At 49.9% G+C, this 22,147-nt stretch overlaps 2 protein-coding genes across 2 annotated transcripts in view; both read left to right on the top strand.

Annotated features, from left to right (window-relative positions):
- Nucleotides 1–3,275: 3,275 nt before the first annotated feature.
- Nucleotides 3,276–4,446, top strand: AGRP (agouti related neuropeptide). Its single transcript, XM_075715725.1, has 3 exons — nucleotides 3,276–3,450; nucleotides 3,741–3,835; nucleotides 4,255–4,446. Exons 1-3 carry the CDS (start codon nucleotides 3,276–3,278, stop codon nucleotides 4,444–4,446), a joined length of 462 nt encoding a protein of 153 aa, XP_075571840.1.
- An 856-nt stretch (nucleotides 4,447–5,302) lies between these two features.
- Nucleotides 5,303–22,147, top strand: part of ATP6V0D1 (ATPase H+ transporting V0 subunit d1) — a 35,378-nt gene continuing 18,533 nt past the window's right edge. Inside the window, exons 1-2 of the mRNA XM_075715146.1 lie at nucleotides 5,303–5,457; nucleotides 15,910–16,081. Of these exons, the coding sequence (XP_075571261.1) occupies nucleotides 5,328–5,457; nucleotides 15,910–16,081 (302 nt within the window). The 5' untranslated portion in view covers nucleotides 5,303–5,327. The remainder of the gene's footprint in view (nucleotides 5,458–15,909; nucleotides 16,082–22,147) is intronic.

The following is a 22,147-nucleotide window of genomic DNA, read 5'->3' as shown; positions in this document are numbered from 1 at the left end:
CAGGGTTGAAGCCACCCAAGGACACAGGTGTTTCCAAAAAGAGCCTGGCCAAGCTGCTAACCTCAGAGTAGGCAGTCTGTAGGGTGGTGGGGGGAGATGCTGGCAGGGAAGCAGGAGCTGGCAGCCCCTGGGATGCTGGGTGCCTGGGCAATTAGCCACCCTGTGTGTGCATCTGGGGATTCGAATGGAAAGGTGATTCCTTTCTGGCTTCTGGCACGGGGGTTTCTAGCAAACAGCTCTCAGATCTGCTGCTGGCAGTACAGGAGGGGGTTGTGGAGGCTCTGTGAGCAGCATCTCTCACCACCTCTTTTGGCTGACCCTCCATATGCGGTTCCTCTCTACCAGTGAAAGGACTGTGCATGTCAGGGTCGGGTCCTTCTCCTGATGGGGTGCTGGGTGCTGCACCAGAGCTGCAGGTCCATATCCTTTTGCACAACTGTCTGTTGTACACATGCCAGCGCTGCTTTGAAGCCCTCAGCTGAAAAAGCAAGAACAAGCACTGGTGGCACGCTGGGATGCTGCGTCCATAATGCACATCCCCTGCAACCCTGGCCGGTGAGAGACTGCAGAGATGCCACCTCCATCAGTGCCTGGCCCCGTGACTGAGGCTGCGTCAGGCTGGCTGCAGCTCCCTTTGGGTTTTGGAGCGGCCCTCAAAGGTCTCTGCACCGAGAAGCTCAATGAGCCACATATGATGGCTGTGAAAGCCTATATCAGGGCTGGGGAGAACCAGGCAGCCAGTTCCTTACTTCCCACGATGGAGCTGAACCTGGGATGCACAAGAGAGCTCCTCTGAGATTGCCTGGCTCTGGGGAGCTGCAGGTTTTCTAAAGGATACATGAATGAGAGATGCAGTTAGCACAGATGGGAGCCTGAAGCACCTGCAGATGGCAAATGGTCAGGATTTGGAGGACTTCTGGAGGCTCTGGACTATGGCTGGGTGCCTGCCAGCAGCTATGGGTGGGCAATATTCCCTTTGAAAACCAGTAGAGAGCTTGGTGTGTCTTTGGCGAGGAGCCTGTAGCCCTGGTATTTCTCTACCAGGGAACTAGATGTCCTCAGGCTGCAGCCCTGGCACTGCTCAGGCATGGCTGGAAAGGGAGGTGGCCTGGAAGGGTGGTGGGGATCGCTCCCAAGAAACTTGGGAGTTTGGGGCCAGTGGGGATCTGTTCCTCCTCGCAGCCATGCAGGGTGCAGAGAAGGAGTCCTCCCTCCCACACATTGCCCCGCCACTGCCTCTCCGTCCAGACAAAGCCTGGTTTCCAGAGAAGCCCACCTACCTGCTAGTTAGCAGAGTCATGTGACTGCAGCACTTAATTAATAAAAAGCCGATATAAATTCCAGTAAGCATGTGGGGAGGAGGACGTCGACGCAGTGAGCGGTAGCAGCGGTCCCAGTGAGCTCGGTGGAGCAGCAAGCGGCAAGCCCCCTCTCTGCTTGGAGAGGTCAGTGCTTACAATGGGAAGGGTCTGGGGGCGTTCAGGGCGCGATACCTGCAGCTGCGGGGGTCCCCATGGCATGGAGGGGTCTCTCCTGGCAAAGAGCTGGGCAGTTTTCGGGGATGGGGAGGTGAGGAGTGGCCAGCACAGCTCTGGGCTGCTGGAGCCAGGGCTGGAGCCCCAAGGCTGCCAAAGCAGCAGGCGCTAGGTTTCACGGGACTTGGCTGCTGGCAGCAACCGGGGGTCCCCCTCTTGGCACCTTTTCTTTCACTTCCTAAGAGCCCCTCTACTTCTTACAGCTTTCAGGCACCCAAAGCCCACAGCCTGACCATGCAGCATCTGCTCTCCTCCAGCTCAACTCACCCAGTCCTTCCCCCAGCTGTGCCTAGTGTGGTCCTCCTCCCCGCTGAGCCCCCTCCAGCCCAGCCTTGCCCTCTTCTCAGCATTATAGCTTCAGCCTCACCTTCCTCCACTCTGCTGAATCCCCCCACAAGCAGGGAGGGGGAAGCAAAGTGTCCCCCCTGCACTGGGGGTGGGTGAAAACCCCGGGCTGGTCCAATCGGGGGGACATCTCCTGATGATGGTATCCATGTCCCAAGGCAGAGGGGGCTTTGCATCCAAACGCTTCCCGCACAGAAGCTGTGCAGCCGAGTGTCAGCAGGTTTTTCAGGTAACTGTGTGGCACTGAGGGGCTGGAGCCCCCTTTGAGGGTCTTGGCCATGACATCCAGCCCATCGCTGTAGTCCTTAAGCAATACTGCATCCGTGCCTGCTCTCCCTGCCAGCCTCCACATTAGGCTTTAGCTTCTCAAAGCCCAACATTTGTTTATTGTGGCCAAACCCTGGTTTGGTTGCAAAAGGAGTCATAGCAAAGCAGTTTGTCATTTCCCAGGGACTTTCAGGGAGATTTCTGTTGCAGCAGCTCCAGCTGCAATGTGCAGGAGGTCTCTCGTGTTTCAACCATGTAATGCTGCTCCTGCCTGTTCCCTGGCTGCCACGTTGCAAACCTGCCTGTAAGTCTGGACACAGAAACATGGCTCAAGGGCTGGCGGCTGGGGAGTGGGGGGAGAAAGCAGGACTGGGAGAGGGAGGTATTACAGAGGAGCTGGGCAAGAAACAGGGAGGTGCTGGGCCATGAGTCGTGCTGCCCTCAGCACTGCTGTGGAGAAGGGCATGGGATGGAGCTGCTGCTGAGTATGTGGCTGCTGACTACACCACGGCTGTGGTGGTACTTGGGGACCTTGTAAGATCACAGTGCTGGCTGTTGTCTGCAAGGTCCTGGTCACACACCCAAGCCTAGATGCAGACCAGGTGGTAAATATTAGCTTCTGGTTTTTAAAACTAGTGGCATTTCCACACTCTTTGAGCACAAGTGCCTGGCAGGAGCCGTGTTGGATGTTTCAGCCACATCCTGTGCACGTGCAGGTGGCGAATGCACAGCACTGCGATGGTCTAGTGGCTGCTGAAGGCTATGTGGGGGGGCAGGGAGACCCCGAACCACTGCAAAAAAGGTCAAGTCTCAGTCCATCCTCTGCTGCTTGCCCCCCTCTGCAGCAAGATCATGAATGTGCCTGCATGTGGGGTGCCCCACGGCATGTGCATTAGCTCTGGAGGGTCCATGTGACACTCCCAGGCATGTGGTGGCCTGAGAAAGGCTCTCAAGTCCAAGACAGCAAACAGCCTGCCGTGGTGGCTGGGCTGGCAGAGGCTGCCCCTCACCAACGCAGTGCTGCTCGGAGGTTGATGGTGGCTGGGCGGAGGAGTGGGCCAGGCCAGGCTGCCTGCGGGTGGGCTGATGCTGGCCGGGACCCCTCTATGCAGGTTGTCCCCCAGGACCATGCTGAACGCGCTGCTGCTGTGCTGTGGGCTGCTGCAGGGGATCCAGGCCATCCTCACTGCTGACCTCAGCCATGGCCACCTGCAGAAGGTGGGCGGCGGGCTGGAGGGGGCAGACAGAGCCCACTACTCCAGCCTGCTACGGAAAGTCAAGGAGGTGTCTGTGGAGCCAACGGGTGAGTCCTGTGGCCCCCCGCCTTCTCACTGCCTCCCACCAGCCACTCGCTGGCATGCCCAGGGCCCCCAGAATACAATTGGGCACCCCATGCCTGCAGTCAGATGCAGGGGATCCCCTTAAAGCAGTGCAGCTTCTCCTGTCACTGTGAGAGCATCCTCCTCCCTCCTGCTGCCCTGGTGACCTGCGGGGAGTGGGGGGCTTTTTTGGGGACACACACACAACCATGGGGAGCAGAATCAGAGCAGACCCCAAAGCTGCCTCCTTATCTAGCCCCTCTGTATCTTGCAGGAGCTCTCCCCAGGCTGGGGTTTGAGCAGATGGCCCTGGAGGTCCAAGAAGCCGATGGTGACCTTGTGCAGAGAGGGGGCATGCTGGAACCACAGGTAATACTCTCTGAGCTTTCTTACAGACACCCCAAAGAGTGGGGTGGCCTCAGGCCACAGCAGCCTTCTCTGTGCCCCTGGGGCCAGGGGTGGTTTGGAGCCCAACATGGTGCTGCCTGGGAAGGGAGTATCTGTTTGTTGCCTGCTGGGGAGCAGTCAGGGCTGGGACGAGCTGAGGCTGCCCAGAGCTGCAAGGGGCTCCGGCACTCAAAGGAGGGTGGTCCAAGCCCACACTCCTGCAATCCATTTAATTAACCTCAAGCACAGCCCAGGAAGCCTCTGCACAGAGCGGGAGCTCACTGGGCAGTGCCACATCTTGCCTGGCTTGGACCCTGGTGACTCTGTTCAGGCAGAAGGCATGGCACCATTCACTAAAGTCAACTCTTTCCCTCTTCTTCTTCCTCCTCTCTCTCCAGCAGGTATCGTCCACAGAAGTGCAAGCTGCGGGCCGAGAAGAGCGCTCCCCCCGCCGCTGTGTCCGCCTCCTGGAGTCCTGCCTCGGGCATCAGGTCCCCTGCTGCGACCCCTGCGCCACCTGCTACTGCCGCTTCTTCAACGCTTTTTGCTACTGCAGGAAAATCAGCACCAGTTTCCCCTGCGGCAAGAACTAGCGCCCGTGCCGCGGGGCTGCCTGCTCCTTGCCCATGTGTGCTGCCTCCTCCTCTGCAGCTCTAATAAACCAGCTGTTAGCAAAAGCCATCACCAAGTGGGAATGGTTCAATGTGTCCGCTTGGGATCTCAGGGGAGAGGGGTGGCAGTAAGGTACTACTACCTGCACCCAGGTGGGCGCAGCGTCCACACAGCCAAGAGTCCAGGGCACCTCCATGTAAAACAAAATTATTTTTTTTTTTTTTTTCCCCCAGAGCAGCTCCTGCAGGGCCCTTCCTGGCTAGATGAGTGATCTCTCGGCAGGAGGGGTGCCCCAGGAAGTGACATTTCAGCTGCACTGGGTGCTTTAGTCGTGTTCTTCTCCTGCCAGTATCGCTCATGGTGGCCCAGGGTGCTTTACACCCAGGGACCCTGCAAGCTGTCAACTGCAAGGAATCAGTGACCAGGGGGGTACCTGCAGTATGGACACAGCCAGCACAGAGCATCACACCCTCCACCACTAATCCCTATGCCACAAGGCGCACTCAGAGGGTAAAACACATCCGTGGAGGCTGTGAAAAGCCCTAAAAACCCACAGCCGGGCTTTCAGGGGCGCCAGAGGTGAACCTCAGGCCTAGCTCCGGGTGAGGACTTGGCTGAGGGAGGTTTGAACCTGCTCCGTGGGAATGGAGGCGGTCTCACGGGGGAGCGAAGCGCTGGGAGGGCCATCCCCGCGGCTGCCGGCCGCCGCCATGCCGCCCGCAGCCGCCATTTCCCCAGGCACTTCCCGCCCTCCCGCTGCCTGCCGGGAAGGGGGCGGGGACACGCGCGCGCAGCATCACGTGAGCGCCGGACGGGTCACGTGAGGCGCCAGGGTAGTTCGCCCGTCTTGTCGGTCGCCGCCATGTCGTCTTTCCCCGAGCTGTATTTTAACGTGGATAACGGTTACCTGGAAGGGTTGGTGCGCGGGTTTAAGGCGGGAGTGCTCCGGCAAGGGGACTACGTGAACCTGGTGCAGTGTGAGAGCCTGGAGGGTGAGTGGCGGTGGGGCTCCGAGGCGGGCGGCGACTTCCCATGCTGAGGGAAAGGCCCCGTCGGCGGGCTGAGAAGAAAGTTCGGCTGGTGTGAGGGTGGAGGGCCGGTGGGGAGGCGAGGGACTGCGTGGCAGTGGGGAAAAGAGCTGACAGCGGCGTTTTTGAGGCGCTGTCCCCTCTTCACTACTTGGCTGAGCAGGCACTTGGTGTCGGGTGGTGTGTCCATCCCCGTCCCCCCCTCCGTCGTCCCCCCCCGTCCCCAGCCGCTCTCTCCGAGCTCAGATGACTCAGTTTCCCGGTCACCCTGGCCGTGTAATTGCAGCAGCTGATACGGTGGTTTAAGGAAGCTTGAGCCCTCAGTGCTTTCTTGAGGTGACCGTATAGCTGTGGTGTGTGTCCTGCAGTTATTGGGAGCCTGGCGGGTTTGTCAGGCTTTGCTGATGAGTCTTATTTTGGGCTTTCACTTCCTAAATGGCAGGCAGCACAGGGAACCTTTTTAAGGCCAGAAGTAAGATTATTGGGGTAATCTGACTTAATCCCTGATACCCGTGATCAGTTTTTAAGGAGACTGGGTCAGCTGGAAAAGTACCTGCTGTTATTGAAGGATTGCTAGTGGAAAAAATCCAGTGTAGATATTAGTAAATTCACCGGTGAATTACCCTTCACCTGTAATCTTGAGTTCTCTTTCAAGGCTATTGCCTCTTTTCTAGATCAGTGTGTACAAACATGAAGAGCTGTGAAGGTTTTGCTCTGTGATATTCATTACCTGTGGTCAGCTCACCATCTTAATTAGTACTAAACTGTTCCTCTGTATCGGTGACCTGCTTAGCAGTTTTCACTCATTGATGTCCAGAACCCAGATCACAAATCACGAAGATCAAAACCAGGCCTCTATTGAAAAAGGCTACAAACATGTATCCGGAGGTGTCGGTTGTTTTGGTCAATGGGACTATAATTACTGAATTGTTCTTTATTCTAAAAATGCTAGTTAAGCATTGGCTTTATCTTGATGATCATTGCTGAGCGACTGGAATTAATATTGACTATCTAGAGAGATCCTTGGTCAGCTGAACGCTGGATGCAAGTTACCTGGAGTTGCTCATGTAAACGTTAAACAACAGAATGGGAACAGTGCTGTGATGTGCCTCAATCTCTACCTTAAAAATACCCAGGATATTTTTACTTAGGACAGAAGTCTCTTTTCAGCCAGACTTTTTTGCAGCTCTTTGCTTGGAGCAGTCTCTGTTCTTGCTATGGAGCCCAGGGCCTGAAAGAGGGCAGTGGGAGGTATGCCTGCTCTCTTGCTTGTCAGAAGTCTCAGCATGCCCTAAACTATCCCTTTATCACCTTCCCTGCAGATAACTTCCTCTTTGGAGTTTTTCTATATCTATAGCTTCTCTTTTTTTCTCCCCTCCTTGCCTTATGAACCAACTTGTGTAAACTTAGCTCTCCCTTGGAGTGGTGTTTTCTGCATTTGGAATGAGTCAGTTTGGAGTTCTCATGTGTTTGTCTTGGTATTGTTACTGTCCCATGCCTGACAGCTCTCTGGTGGCAGCTGCTGCTGCTGTGCTCCTTGTCAAGCTTCATTCAGAGCTTGAAGGCTGTTCCCAGTTCACTGCTGATCTCATTCCTCCTCCACTTGGCTTTCTGTGTCCCTGTCTGGTGTGCTATTGTAGAATGATTTTCCTTCAAAGGAACGTTGCTCTTGATCGCTTATGTAGGTCTGTGGTCAGACCATTTCTTTCCTCTGTCCCTTTAGTTCTGATTTTCCTATTTCAGTACAGTATTTTCTGTGCTCCACAGACTTATAACATATGTTCTTTCTCTCCCAGGTGCTTGTCTGCACTAAATCCAGGCAGATTATTATTTGGCTAGCTTATTAGCAGCTAAAGTAAGTACTTAGGCATAAAATACTCATACGTTCTTCTCTACCATTTCTGTTTTGTCTTCCCTGTTGCCTCTTGCATGTGAGTCTGGCTCTATAGTTAGTCCCAGTCCTGGAAATGATCACCTTGGCCATGGAGAAATCCTGAAGGACCAAGGCTGTTCTAGGGCTGGCCCTGGGAATCGGGTATCTAGCTGGTCACTGGTATTGACATTGCTTGGAGGACATTGTGCTTCCAGGTCTGAAATGCTGCTCCCTCTTGTGTGCTTGGATCAGTCTGGAAGCACAAAGGAATTGAATCCTCCGCTTCAGGACCTGGGCTGACAGTTTAGTGCTGCCAGAAGGAGGAGATCATGTTTTTCTGCGTGATCCTCTGTTGTCTCTGCTTGTCTGATCACAAAGTAAGCTGATTTGAGCTCTTGCTTCTTGATGAGTCAGAAATAGCCAGATGGGCTCTCTGTGATCAAGCAGGCTCCTGAACTGGCTTTATGAAGGGGCAGGAAAACATGACCAGGATTGAGGGGGGGGCAAGAGCTGTTTTGGCTTAGGCTTTTTCTTGAAACCCTTGGCAATAATATGTTTAATTCCTTCTTTCAGTTCCACAAGTCCTGGTGCTTTGGTTGTTTCTCAGCCAGAGGTCCTTGTGTGCTGTGCACCTGTGCTGGATGTTGCTTGGAACCTGCTTGACCCTCTCTGTTGTAGCCAATTCCTGCTTCTGACACAAGGTGTCAGTGAAGGACTTGGAGCTGATTTTTCTCTGCTTAAATGGTGTGAGCATGGATCTGTTTTGTTTTTCAGTGGAATCTGTCCTGGATAACCAAACTTATGAGTCACCCAGATTTCTGCTGTCAAAAGGATGGTGAGCTGTCTCCAGCTCCTAAAAGCCATGGTAGCCTGTTAGAGGTCTGGTGTCATTTCTGGAGAGTAAAAAGCTGTTGAAGCAGTTGGACAGTGGTGCTGCTTTTAAGAAGCAGAGTTCAGTCTGGGACTGGAATGTAGGTTATTGGCTGGCTTTACTGTTGGTCTGCAATACTCCGTACTGCAAAAAGTATATGGAGTCTGGGAAGTGTACAAAAGCATCTTCTTTAGAAACAGGAATTTCTTTAAGTCAGTGTTCACAAGCCTCCTATTGCTAATATTCCTCTTGCTTCCACAGGAACAGTGTAGGAAACCGTTTTCTTTCTGACCTGCCCATGTGATAAAGGTGATTGGTATGGTGAAATCCAGCAGCAGGATGTGTCACCTTCTAGCTGGGTAATGAGGCTGTGAAATAGCCAGCTGAGAAGTGGCAGGTGGTTGGCTCAAACTTGTTAGTGTGGGCCTCTGTTGGGAGAGGCTTTCCAGAGGCTGTGGGTTCCCCCCCCCACACCTCTCTGTGGGTACTAGTGCTTCTGTCCATGCAATCGGCTCTGCTGGGGACTTGCACGCCTTAATGGAAACAGTGGTGTGCATGTGGAGGGATGAGATCTGTCCTGTCTTTGGCTTAAGGTGTGTGTGGAACTAGTCTCATGCCGCTGCGGGGGTCTGTTACGTTTTATTTGTGCATCTCAGCCTGCAGTTTATCAGTCTGCTCTGGGCTTGTCCCATGAAAATTCTTGGTTTTCCAGTCCTTGTAACTCCAAGGTAGCGGTGTCGTGTCACATCAGCTTGAGGAAGAGCAGAGCAACCACCTGAGCCCCAAAGATGTATTTGGGAGGTGAAGGGTGGCTAGGAGAAGCAAATACATGTGATTCTTTTTAGAAAGAAAGGATTTCCAAGACTGTGGTTCTCTCTCATCTCCTCAGTTTGGCCCACAGACCTCCATTTCTAGGATGCATGCGAATCAACAGTGAAATTGGAGAGCTTGAAGCAACTAGGTCACCCTTGTCCCAGACTGTGGCTCCACACCAGCTGGAGGGCATGGTGGTCTTGCCTGAATGGTACCTTCACACATGCCGGAGCCTTGTTTTCTGTCAATACATAGTGAGCACTAAACTCTTGATACAGGACTGGATGGTGTGGAATAAACTATGACTAGGCAGGTTGGTTGGTTGTTTTTGAGTTTTGAAGAGTATTTCTAGGGTTGCTCTGCTTGCTGCCCAGAAGGGGAGTGCTGCTTTCGGTCAACTTAGGAGTGGATTGCTAAAGGCTTGCTGTCCTAAACGCCTCTTCGGTGTAAAGACATCCACTTCTCTCCCATGCTCTCCTCCTCCCTCTTCCTCTGTGCAGAAGAGAGGTGATGAAATATATTGAAGTGCACTGAGCATGCGGTTGAGCCACTGTGGGGTGAAGTGTGTTTGTCTTCCCGTTGTCTAACTACCAGACAGCTAGACGCACTGAAGCAAAGGCCTCCCTGAGCAGAGCTGTGGGCTTGCCTCCGACAAATGGATGTTGGGGAGCATGTCCTCTGTGCACCAGGTTTCTGCCAAATGCGGTGTGTGCTTTTGTTTTCATAGTCTCAAGGATCTTTTTTCTCTCCTGGAGGCTGCCTTTGCTTTATGGTGTTACATACTGAGTGTCCACCATATCTCCTTTTGCTGAAAGAAGAGCAGGAGAGGCTGTGCTACCCTTCTCTCTTCCATTTTATCACTGTGGTCCTGGAATTTGGGCCCCAAAAGGCTGGAGCTGGGCTTCCCTTTCAGCTTAACTGTGTGGGCAGTGTGTCCTCTCTTGTGTAGAGAAGTTGCATTGCTACCAGAGCTACAGACTACCTCTGAGAGTGCTTTTGGCACCTCAGCTCATGGTGTTCTCCTGGGTGTGGGGGGAATGGGATAGATCCTTTCCTATGCAGCTCCTTTGCTGTACAACCAAGCAAGGAGAGGCCACTTGATGGTCCTGAAGTGTGGTTGTGCTTAGATCCATCTTGAACTCTGAGAATGGTTCAGTCTGAACCCTGAACTTGGTGGGTGTAGAAGCCAAACCATAATGTGGTAGGGACCTTTCGAAAGCATGATGACGATGCTCTCTGTCTCCAGAAATCTAGGAGCCCTTTGTGAAAAGCTGACCTTTGATTGCTGGGACTGTGCAGGAGGACCGGCCCTGTCCCCAGGAGCTTTCATCTGTCAGATGAGGTGGAGCGTATGGGAACAGTGAGACCTGAGGAGGGTAGAGACCATTCCTGTCCCGTGAATACTGGCTGTTCTTGCAGCAACAGAGCAGTAGCCGAAAGGCTGTCCTGCTGATCTTGGTGCTTTGTCCTGCGTCCTCCAGTGTAACCACTCGCTGTGGCTGGTTAATCAGCTGTCCTATTAAAATAAGCTCAAGGAAAACATTATTTATTGAAAGAAAGATGGCACTTCCACAGCCTGCTAAATCATGGTGGCAAACAAATACTGTGGTCTCTGGCTTCCTGCAGGGTTCAGCAGAGGCTCTTTGCTGTTTGTTCTGGCCTCCTTTACTGGGCAGAGACCTGCTTATAGCTTCCCCTAGCTAAACTTCAAGCAGCAGCTGAGGTCAGCTTCTCAGCACTGGTGCAGCTTCAGCCCTTGTTTGGATCCTGCCTCTTGTTAGAAGATGATGGTGTCTGGGTTTCCTGGCAAGTATTACCACTCGGCAGCCTGTCGGTGCTTTCATCTTGTTGTTTTTCCTCTGCTGTCGGCTCCTGCAGTGTGAGACTGCTTTCTGAATGATTTGTTGCCTCTCCCTTAAACTGCTGCACTAGGTGCTGGGGTGATGTCCTGTTAGTGTACTGGACCTCTGAGGTTACAGCCGTGACTTAGTGTGGTCTGCTTTTAGACATGGGGAAAAAAGGTATGGAGGGGTGAAGCTTACTGAATTAGGAGGGGTTACCTCACCTTTTGGGAGGATCAGGAGCGGGCTACCTCGTTGAGGGGCTCCAAAGGAAACAAGACCTGGCTGTGCTGGGTTTGAAGCTCTGAGGCGTGCGAGTTCAACCCCAGGAAGGGCTGGGCTAGAAACACAGGCTGCTGTTTAGTGCTGAGGATATCTCAGATAGAGAGGTGAAGAGCTAGAGGTGAGACACTGATGATGAAAAGGGCCAGAGACGACACTTCTCTGTGTCCCGCCCAGAGGAATTTGCTGCCTGACAGCAGAGGAGAGGTGGCATGTCACTGCTGGTGGTGTACAACCACAGGAAAGGTCTTAAATTCTGCAGGGAATGAAGGGTGTCTGGGTGCTTCTCAGCTGAGATTTCAGAGAAGCAGCTTCAGGAGTGCCCGAGGTGGCTATAAACAGACCAAATGGACAGCAACAAGCCAAATGGTAATGACTGCAGTCTTCTGAAGGGAGACATGGGTGATGTAGCTGATCTGCAGACTGCTTTGTAATCCCTCGGCTACTTTGCTGCCTCAGGCCTGGGAGATGGCAAATGATATATTAAATTTTATATATGCAGTTATGGCCCCAGGTGCTTTGGATTAAGATGTCAGGGTTACAGCAGATAATTGTGTGAAAACCTCAGTTCAGCTCGGAAGTTGCAAAAGCTAATGCTGTGCCTGTGCACGAGAAGACAAATCAGTCCTTGCCTGGAAGTGCTTGAGCCCTTAACTTGATTTAGAGCTCTGCAATGCAATTATGGGAGGACGCTGAAGAAGGAAGGGGTGGAAGTAATGAGCTGGTGGGGCTGTGGGTCACCCTGCCTGAGTAGGGCCTACAGGACAGGCTTTGATGACTGACAGATGTCTGAAAGACTGAGTAACGGCTTGATTGCTTGTTATGGCAAAGGAAACTTGCAGGAGAGGAGAGTAGTATTAGTGTGGATCTGAAGTCTCTCAAGAAAATGTCATCTGAATGTTGAGGTGTGGTGTTGACACAGCGGTGTGTTGAATTAAGCTTCAGTTGTGTTTATGCCTCATGTACAGCTAGCTGCCATTGAAACCAGAGGGCCTGATCCGAGAGCTGAAAGGAGATTGCTGTAAGTACATGTCATGGTAATCTCGAGTGCTACCCTACTTGAATACTTGGCAGAAAAAGGTTGTCATTCTGACAAGCTGTTATGTTCTCGCACGAGGCAGCTCTTTGGGAACTGTGACCTGGCCATAATTTACCAGCTTTTGCTGGGGAGGAGAGAGAACAAAAGCATTGTGGTAATTCAAGCACTCCCTTGCCAAATGCTGGCTCAGTCTGTTTCTTAAAGTGTGTGAACTGCTTGGAAAAATGCCGAAACAGGCAAACGGACCTCTCAAAAGCAATTGCTGGGTTGAGGCTGTGTGCTGCTGTTAGTCAGCATCTGGAGGAGCTCAGTGGGAGCGGCTGGGCTCTAGGTGCAGGTCTCTCTCCCTTTCAGCAGGGAGGTGGGGAAGAGGCATGGCAGAAGACTTGCAGCCAGCATCTCGTCGACATGCAGCATGTGGGATTTCTGGCAGCCACCCCTGCCGAGGTGCTGCTGTTGCTGCCAGAGGCTGACTCCAGCTCAGTCTGAACTTGCGTTAGGAAGTAGGAACTTGAGCTTTTGGAGAGCATGGGGCTTGCTCAGCAGTGGGTCCACTTACTAGTCACTGTGTTACGGGGACAGCTCTTCTGGCAGGGAATTTATGAAACCATGGAATTAGTTTGTTCTTAACCGAGAAGCCTGACACGTGAATAGTCCTAGTAAAAACTCTCAAGCCCCCTTAGCTCAAGCTTGGTGACCAGCCCAGTGGCTGGAGGAGGACAGGCTCACATAAGGCGCTGGTACGCCATGGGTTGCATTGAGTCAGGGTTTATAAATCCGATCCAGTTTTTGGAAAATATGTTCTGAATCTCTTAGCATCCAAGCAGACAGAAGAGTTCAGTTCCTGCACTTTGTGGCTGGCCTTCCCTGTAAACATTAATTCCAAGTGTTATATAAACATGGCCCTTATTCCAGTTGCAACATAATGTTGTGCTGGCTCTTGTGCTGTGGAGTTGGGGGGGCAACCCCCTCGTTGAGCAGGACAAAATGCTCTGGCCGAGTGGCTCATGGAAGCTTGCTCAGAGCTGTTGAGGGAGAGGCTGCAAGGCACAGCGTGCAGCTTGTGTGGCTTTGGTCTAAATGCAATGCAGCTCTGACCTCCTGGAAGTGGATGGTGCAGCGAACTCAACTTTTTGTGTCCCTGGCTCTATAGCATCGAGTGACCCAATAGCAAGGTGGCTTCTTGCAGCCTCAAAAGTAAGAGCAGAGTTGCAGGTTGTGGTGACACCAAAAGGAACTGATAGTTTTGCTGTAGTAGAGCTGGAGTTGAGGAAACGAGCTGAAAGCTGTGGAAGCTTCCCTACTGAACTAAGACGTGGTAGGATAGGCAATAGCTGCTTCCTTTCCAAGGTCCTGTATGGCTGCAAAACAACATCACATGCCTTTTTGGGCAGGCTTAGTTTGCATTAGAGCACTGCACAATTACAGAGAACTGAAAGTAGGAGGTATATGAATGTAGCTACTGTAGTCCTCTGTGCCTTCCCTTGCAGTCTGATTTTATGGGTGCAATACTCTTACCAGGACTGTTTCTCTCATTCATTGAGCAACTACTGAATTTTGATCCATGCTTTCTCTAGCCTCTGCTAAAAGCAAGCTAGTAAAGCACTGAGCTGACAGTGGAACTGAATTTCCACTCAGACTCCAAAGCTCATCATCCAAGAGCTTTCCAGAAGAGGGACTGAAACTCATTAAGACATAATTCTGGTAGATTTCCCCTCTGTAACTATATCTTAGCTTTCAAAAATCAAGCAATTGCAAAACAGATGGGTGAGAACTCTTTGCATGCAGTGTGCTGCCTGTGAGCTGGGCTTTTTGCAGGGTTTAGGAAGTGATTCTCGTCATTAACAATCCTATGTAGGCTGAATGGAGGTGAGGGTCTTCTGAGTTTTGGCATGATCCAGTGTTTCACAAGGGTCGTGTTGAAAACTCTATTGTCTTGAGTTATCTGGACCATGTTTTCCCACCTGAAAAGTGTGAGCATAAGCTAATAATGTTTTGGTAGAATAAAACACAGCTGTTTAGCTGCAGCATAGTCTGGGGAGCAGAGATCTAGGTTAAGTTTCTGCTTTGCTTCAGCCATGATGCATCTTCTTGGGCAGGCAGCTCTCTTTTGTTGCATCCAGGATTCCTTAGTAAAAGTTAAGAGTACCACCAAAATCTCCCGTAAACTGCTGAGAAATGTGACAGCAACTGAGTACTATTTAAGGCTCTGCCCTGCCCCACCCCATCTGTTTTCTGTGAGACGTAGCAGTGGCAGTGTCTTTGTAACTAAAAGGTGCTGGATCAAAACCATCTTTGCTAGACCCCCTTGGAAATACCCAGAAGAGTTATGAAGGCCATTTGACCCTCCCACCCCTCGGGCTGAGGACAGTGTCACTGTGTAGAGTACAAGCTCAGTTTGGAGCCTGGTGCAGAAGATGCTCTCCAGCTCATGCCTGTAGCTGGGTGTAATGTCAAAAGATCAAACTCCTCTAGCTAGGCTGAGTCCTTTCTCTGACCTCGGTGCCGTGGATGCTTGTGCCATAATGCTGAGGACTTGTATGGTTCAGTGGAAGGGAAGGGCAGCCTCAGTGCTCCGACTTAAGAGAAACCAGGGAAAAATGTTGTCGTCTTTTTTGTTTGTTTTCTCTGGATGGTGTGTTCACATCTGGTTTGACTAAACTCTTCCAGCTACTCTTCTTTCCCCATAAAGGTCTTGAATCCCTAGGAGGGTGCTTGCCTAACGGGCCCTCTGAGGTGAAGCTGAAAGGAGATGAACATTATGTACCAGTGCAACTAGTAGAGCTTTGAGGAGTAGGATTATATGACGTTCCTCAGTTCTGCATTCAGTTTTTCCATAGAGACGCTTAAATGCTTTTGGCTCAAATAGGGCTTTTATCTTGACAGAGCTCAGCATGTTGTGGTTGCTTGTTGGCCAGGACTGCAGCTTGGTTGGGCACCTGACCTGCAGCAAGGGTAATGGAGGAAACAAAGGTTTCCTGTACTTGAAACTGGAGGAGGGGAAGGCTTCTGAGCATGTTCCTCCATTGTGGGCAGGGGTTGCCTACCATACGAGATGGATTTAAATGGCCTTCCTCTTCACCAGCCCCTCTCTACCTCTTAATGCCTGACTTTTCTTTACCAGTGCAGTCAGTTGGACTGACTCGATGACGTAATACCTAGATGCTTGCTGTTTGTGTCTTTCTGGCTTTTCAGATGCTTCCACATCACTAGTATCTGAGGAAACTGCTTGTGGGTGCATATAGGTTCTTGGTTGTGATTGCTTCAGAGAAGCCTGCAACCAGAGCCCTTTTAGCTAGAGAAAGTGCTTAAGTTCCCCCCCCCCCCCCCCCCCCCCCCGATTTCTAGCAAATACTTCCTAGAAAATCAATAACCCTCCACCTTGATCAAGCATAGTGGACAGCTAAAACAGATGTGTGCTCAGTTATGCAGATAGTGTCACAGTTTCCTCCTTAAGATGGGGCAAGGCTGGTATGGTGAAACACTGATCTTTTCCTGCATTTGGGTTGTCCATGATAAAACTGAGCAAATATAAGTGTAAGACTTAACACATAGGTTTTGTCTAGGTGATCTTTCAGAGAAGAGAATGCCTAGAGAAGTGCTGAGCAACAGCTGTGTTAAGTATGCTCAAAAAAAAAAAACAAAACCCCAAACCCAACACACACCCTGTAGAGTGGAATTATTCTTTGTTTTTCAGACTTGAAACTGCACCTCCAGAGCACAGACTATGGGAACTTCCTGGCCAATGAAGCCTCCCCGCTCACCGTCTCCGTCATAGACGACAAGCTGAAGGAGAAGATGGTCGTGGAGTTTCGTCACATGAGGAACCATGCATATGAGCCACTAGCAAGTTTTCTGGACTTCATCACGTGAGTATGCACTGTTCATGAAGAGCATTTGAAACATTGGTGCTCTTCCAGACTTGAGGGCTCTCAGACCAGCTTTCCACACTCAGCCTTACAGCTGCTATGTTTTCCGCAGCTTCTTGAATGAAACTGTGTTGGTTGTATCTGGAGGTCTCAAACCAGCTGCACAGTATCACTATGTTGTTAAACGCTTCTGCTCCCAGGGTGTGCATGCTTCCTTAGCACAGATCCTTAGCTGCCTTCCATTGCAGAATTGGTTCAGTCTCTATCAGAGCTGTCATTTACCTCTGTCCCTTGTGTTCAATGTTCCTGTTTTTTTTAAAATTCATCCTGCTGCAAAACATGCCATACATGTGCATGACAGCAGTTGCCTCCTAGTTCTGACCCACCAAGGTCTATCAGCCTTCATCAGGGCTGCTGTGATCCTGCCATCCCACCCCAGGTGCTGTAGGCCTTCCTCTGACCTTGTCACAAACTGGTTCAGGGACTTGAGCTGGCTGAAAATTGAACAGCTTTTCACTTTTGGGGTTAATTTTTGACTGATTTGTTTTTCTCAGCCAGCTCAGTGGGATCCAGTGAACACCAGCACTAGGGGAAGGGAGGGTCTAGAATGCGCAGCAGGGCAAGTCGGAGCTGCAGCAGGGAAAGTTGGAGCTGCAGCAGCCTCAGCATGTCTCTGTCAGTGCATGAAAAGACACAGGGCATGCGTGCTTCCACAGCAGGTTCAGCTGATGTGAAAAGCTTGAAATAGCACAGATATGTGCAAGTATCTTCTCCTAGTGGTTTTGCACAACCCTCTGCTTCCATTTGTGCTGCTCTTGTTTTAATTGGTAATAAATGAGATTGCTAGCTTTGGTGACATACCAGTTGTGCTAGTTTGCATCTGAAACATAGAAGTAAAATTGCCTTTTTTCCTTTCCTTAGTCTGTGTTGCTGTAAGCTCTAGTTTGGCTTGAAAACTGCATAGCCAGTGGCCTTCTCTAATGTGTAAGGAGATGCATCATGGACAAAAGGGAATTTCTGGTTCAGGAGAACATGACTTTAACTGGCATCTCTGAGAAGAAGGTTGTACTGTGTTCTCGAGTTGGACAGCTGATACATGAGCATTCATTTATTTGATATAGTGAGCTTGGGCTCATCACAGGCACTGTGGCAAGCGGTGTTTAATCTTGCATTTTTGGCAGTTGTGTGTGTGTGTTATCTTGCTTGCCACCTAGAGATTTTTGAACGGTGCAGAATGATGTAAAAAGGCCTTTGTGGTCGATTAAAAGATTTAAAATTTTGGCCTATCTGTGGCATCTCCTGCATGTGCAAATATTGATTAAAGACTTGTCTCTCTGCTGTATTCCTTCCTGTTCTGTCCTTCCTATATCTGAACAATAACATTATCTCATTTTTCTAACCCAGTGGCTCATACCTGTTATTTTCTGGGTCACTGTGCTAAAGCTGCCTGTCTTTTAAGCCTTTCCTGTTTTCTAAGAAATAGGTTTTTCTTATATGCCTGTTACCAAAAATCATTGAATTTTGGTATCTGGCTACAGATATGGAGCAAGACATCGGCAAGGCTTTACCAAGCCCTCATTTTGCAGCAGTGTTTGCAATGGATGAATTGGTTTCTAGCTTATCATCTTAGTTGTATGGAACAATCTCGTCTGTTCTTTCAAACGTAAAATAATTAACTTAACTTTCAAAACACCTCTTTTCCTGTCTTTAATTTGCTGTAAAGACATCAGTACTGTTTGAGCCTGGCAATATTTGGCAGTTTGTCCTTCACTGATGCTTTTCCTTTGCTGCCCTACAGGTTTATGGAAATGTCTAGTCTCTATGGAAGTATCATAGTAATCGCTTATGGTCTCTTCTTTTAGCTTCTGTCATATCTTTTTAAAGGCAAGAGTCTGGGCAGGACACATGAGTATCTTGCAGACTTTAAAACCTTGCTGTTCCATAACAGTCTCATGTCAAAAACCAGTGTGTGGAAAAGATGAACTGAAAGGTCTCAGACCATGCCTGCCCTGATTACATATGAATGGCTGTGGAAATCCAGTTTCCTGTTACACCAGTCCTATTGACCTTTATCCAGTGTATACTTCCAGTTGTGCAGAAGACCTTAAACATCTCGTGTAATCTGATAGGCTGGTTCTCACAGCTGTTTGAACGACTTCACTTTAAAACTGGTGTTTTGCCCTCAACTTGATTTAACTTTGATCTTGTTCTGCTTCTGTCTCTCTGATTTTGATGAGTTCTCTATAACAAAACACAGTTCTGTGCAGATATCTGTATTTATTGCCTACTGCATAATCTCTTCTTGAATATATTGATATCATTCCAGACAGGATGTTTCTTCCTTGAGTTGCCTTCACTCATCTCTTCTTTTCCTTTTTACCCACAAGATTTGCTTTAATACCACTGTCTGCAGTGCTGCCTAGAGGAAGGCAAAAGCTGAAGCAAGAAAAAGCTGTTTTCGTACATGAAGTGTCTCCACTGTCTTGCGGAGCTTTTTGTGCAAGAAGTCCAAGTGTTGAGTTGTGTTTTGGCACGGTTCCGCTGCACCACTGATGGAGGGGTCTCCTCTGGGTCTGCACTCATCACACTAATGGAGTATTGATGAAATATGAAGGTGTTATCAGCTTCATCTGGTCCAAGGTGGGAGTCACTGTCAGTGTAATAGAAGCTCTAATAACTTCTAATGACACTACAGACAAGTTAAAACAAAAGAATGAGGACAGTGAAACACAAGGAGTTTGGAGAGGGTGCTGGTTTTGCCCAGTGGATCTTAATATCTTCTCTTGATAATCCTAACATATTTAGTGATAGGGCTAGTAGAAAAGAGGATAGACTTAGATATGACTTCTCAGGCTGCCTTCTAGGCTGTGTTCTGTACCCTGAAACTGTCCTGTGGGTTGTAGTGGGTCATGGTTTAGCGTAGGGGGCAGAAGTTTCAGGGATTATTGTCCTGCTGACAGTGTGAAGCTTCCCATGCATGACCCAAATAGTTGGAGTGGAGAACAGCTCTGTTCGGAGGCTGGCGGTGGACACTTGTGCCAGTAGCCTTCATCTAAGCCAGGCTTGTATATGGGCAGTGTCATAGAGATGTTAGGCCAAAGGATGTGGGCAGCACTGGGGATGTTGTGCCGGTGCAGCAGCAGAGGTACCGTGTCATTCTGCCTACCCTAGACAATGCTGGGACAAGACTGTGCCACTTGACCTTCCACTGTGGCTGGGCACACAGATAGGCATGATGGGGTGATTTACCTTTGCCTTTTAAGCATGACTATTTCCCACTCCTTTCTTTTAGGGTAGTTAATGAAACTCAAGGAGGAAATGGTGAAGACCACTCCTGGTAGACAGCTCAGGGCCAGTGAGGCACCAGGTGGTCAGAAGAAGAAATTGTACTCAACTGAATGTGTCCATGTGCTAAAACTGTACAGGCTGCATTGAAATACAAATTGAAATACAAAATGGTAGAAAGGTATGGAAAGTCTGAGCAGAGCTGGCTTCTGCAGGAAGAAAGCTTGAGTTCACTGGGACGCTCTTGAGAGAGAGGCATTGGATTGTGAACAGAAATTTTTAAAATCGAGTGGGATTGCAGGAGGTATTTCTGGAGGTGTGTCTGGCTTAAAATGGAAGGAAATGTCTTGTAGTATGTCCAGTTCAGCTCTGAAACTCACTGCTACCGGATACCTTTGTATGTACGTACGGTTTTTGGCTTCTTAGAAATGTTGGATAACCTCGCACAAGACAGGCTCATTGAGGCCCATTAAACACTTGGGTACCATCTCACTGAGAGTGACCAGGATGTAGATGACTGGTGGCAGGAGGTGGATCAAGCATTTGAGAACCAGTCACGCTTTCTCCTTCATGAATGTTCTGCTGGACCTCTGGGGTGGTTTTGAGTTGATCAGCAGGTGACTTTTGTGCTTGTTTTTGGAGGGTGCTCAGATCTTGACCCAGGGCACGTTGCTGAGAAGATGTGGGGAACTGTGTGACCTCAGGAATGGCTGTGGTCCTTGTCCCATCTGATTGCTCCAGAGCCAACCTGCCAAAAGCCATGCTGTTCATCCCTGCGTGGGATTACACTATGTCATTTCTCTTGCCTCTTCTAAGTGGTCCATGAACTAGGTGAGGACATGGGAAGGAGAAGCAGCAATGGGGACGGCGTGGGGGCTCTGGAGCACCAGGAGGTTGTGTGTTGGTGGTGTGTGTGCTCTCCTTGCCCAGCTCCAAGGAGATGAGGCAGCACTGCCTGCTCCTTGCCAGGAGGTGGCACTCCAGTCCCGCTGCTGCCTGTTCCCAGGTGCGTGCCGTGCCATAGGTAAGGATGGGCACCTATGAAGGTGGGCAGGAGTTAACTTGTCTCCTGAGCTTAGGGGAAAGGGCAGTGTTTAAAAGCAAATGAACAAAACAGACCCAAGAACGCAGTGAGGCAGCAACCCCAAAGCAAGGTCTTCATTACCCAAGTCATTTGCTGCCACTGATTTTTGTCCTGTTATGCTCCTCTCCTGGCACCATGCTGACTCTTTCCTGGCTCTGATCCTCTCCAGGAACTCTTCTGTGGCAAGTGTTGCTTTGTTAGTACCAAAATATTGAGGAAGTTGGCTGATTTCCCCTTTGTCTTTTCAAGCGGTGGCTGTAGCTGGCCTCCTCTGCCACTGCATATCATGACAAGGAAAAGCTCAACTTGTTGAGCCTGCCATGGTCTCTATAAAACACCTGCTAGCTCTGTGTCTTGCCATGCAGCTCCTTGCTGGAAGACTGCTGGTGCTTCCCTGTGTTTTTTCAGCCAACCATAGTAGATTCTGACTGATAGGCACAAGTTGGCTGTTAACATCTCTGCTCCAACACAAACAATTGACTGTTTGGCTGAGGGAATGCAGCGATGTTCTGTAGTGCAGCAACAAACAGGTATTAAGTGTACTTGAAACAGCAAAACCCACTTCCTGAATTCAACAAGCACATATTGACTTGTGGGATGGAAGTGGGTTTTAGGTTGTTCTTGGTGATGTGCTGCCCTGCCTTTCTGTAAAGGCTTTGTTCTTTGTGTTAGCCTGACACGGTGCCATGTCCTGTCTCTCCTTCCTTCCAGTGTTCCTGTATACTGTTTAGATAGAATACTTTATCTGTGGTTCATAGTGTCGCTTCTGACTCTAGTGTGCTGTAGCCTGATCGGATTGCCAGCTTTAATATTTTTCCAAGGCGGGGAAAAAAGGGTGGGTTTTTTTTTTTTTGCCCTTGCTTCAGCGCAGTCTTTTCCCTGCTCTGGAAAGCCTGGTTTCACAGCAGCCTGATGTGAGGGCTCTGGCAGCTGTTGGGCCCCTTGAGCCTGTGAAGCAAGCTGATGGGCAGAGAAGGATTCGATCTTGTGTTCAGGTAGGGGAGCTGCTGATAACTGTGCAGAAACTGAGTCTGCTGTAGGAGTGAAGTCTGCGGGGGAGCTGGGTCGAAACACATTTTCCAAATCCATGATCAAGCCTGTTGTCAGAGGACAGACTAGGTCATCTTTTGTCTTTACCTTACCAGTCTGCTAGGGCTGGGAACTGGGTTCTTTGTTGCCCTGAGGATGCAGCTGGGAACTTGGCTTTCAGTATGTTTTTGTGGTCACAAGACGTGTTTTTGATGAGGCTGCATGTACCTTTTCCCCTTGCGCGTGCCTTTTCTTAGCTGACACTTCCCTCTGTTACCTGCTCCCTGACCCAGTCCTGCTCTGCCTCTCCCCTGCACTGGAAAGATCTAGTTTCTGCTGCATGACTTTTGAGTTCAAACTTAATCTTGCAGCAGTGGTTTTTCTGGAGTCAAACTGTTTCAATTGCCTCTTGAGCTGAAGAGCAATAATCCTCTTCTCTGGAGTAGAAAGTTACCTGTCTTTATTCTAAATATTCTGGAGTGTGCATCCTGGCATAACTGCAGAGGTTACAAAATATGACTACATGCTTTTGAAGTCTTTTCTTGCAGAAGAAAAAACTCCAAATGCTTTACATTAGACACTTGCAGTTTCTTTGGGCACATGCAACATTCTGAAGGATCTTTTCTAATGCTGCTGTGGTTAAAACTGCACTATACTATTTTCAATTA

Source organism: Pelecanus crispus, chromosome 8 (assembly GCF_030463565.1).
Source record: "Pelecanus crispus isolate bPelCri1 chromosome 8, bPelCri1.pri, whole genome shotgun sequence".
Classification (NCBI taxonomy): Eukaryota; Metazoa; Chordata; class Aves; order Pelecaniformes; family Pelecanidae; genus Pelecanus; species Pelecanus crispus.
This window is presented reverse-complemented; position numbering and strand designations above follow the sequence as displayed.

What these genes read in the sequence shown, in the direction of transcription:
- AGRP (XM_075715725.1), top strand. Translation starts at nt 3,276, where the DNA reads ATGCTGAACGCGCTGCTGCTGTGCTGTGGGCTGCTGCAGGGGATCCAG. An exon ending in GGTGTCTGTGGAGCCAACGG is followed by an intron (nt 3,451 to 3,740) that starts GTGAGTCCTGTG and finishes TGTATCTTGCAG; the next exon opens with GAGCTCTCCCCAGGCTGGGG. An exon ending in GGGGCATGCTGGAACCACAG is followed by an intron (nt 3,836 to 4,254) that starts GTAATACTCTCT and finishes TCTCTCCAGCAG; the next exon opens with GTATCGTCCACAGAAGTGCA.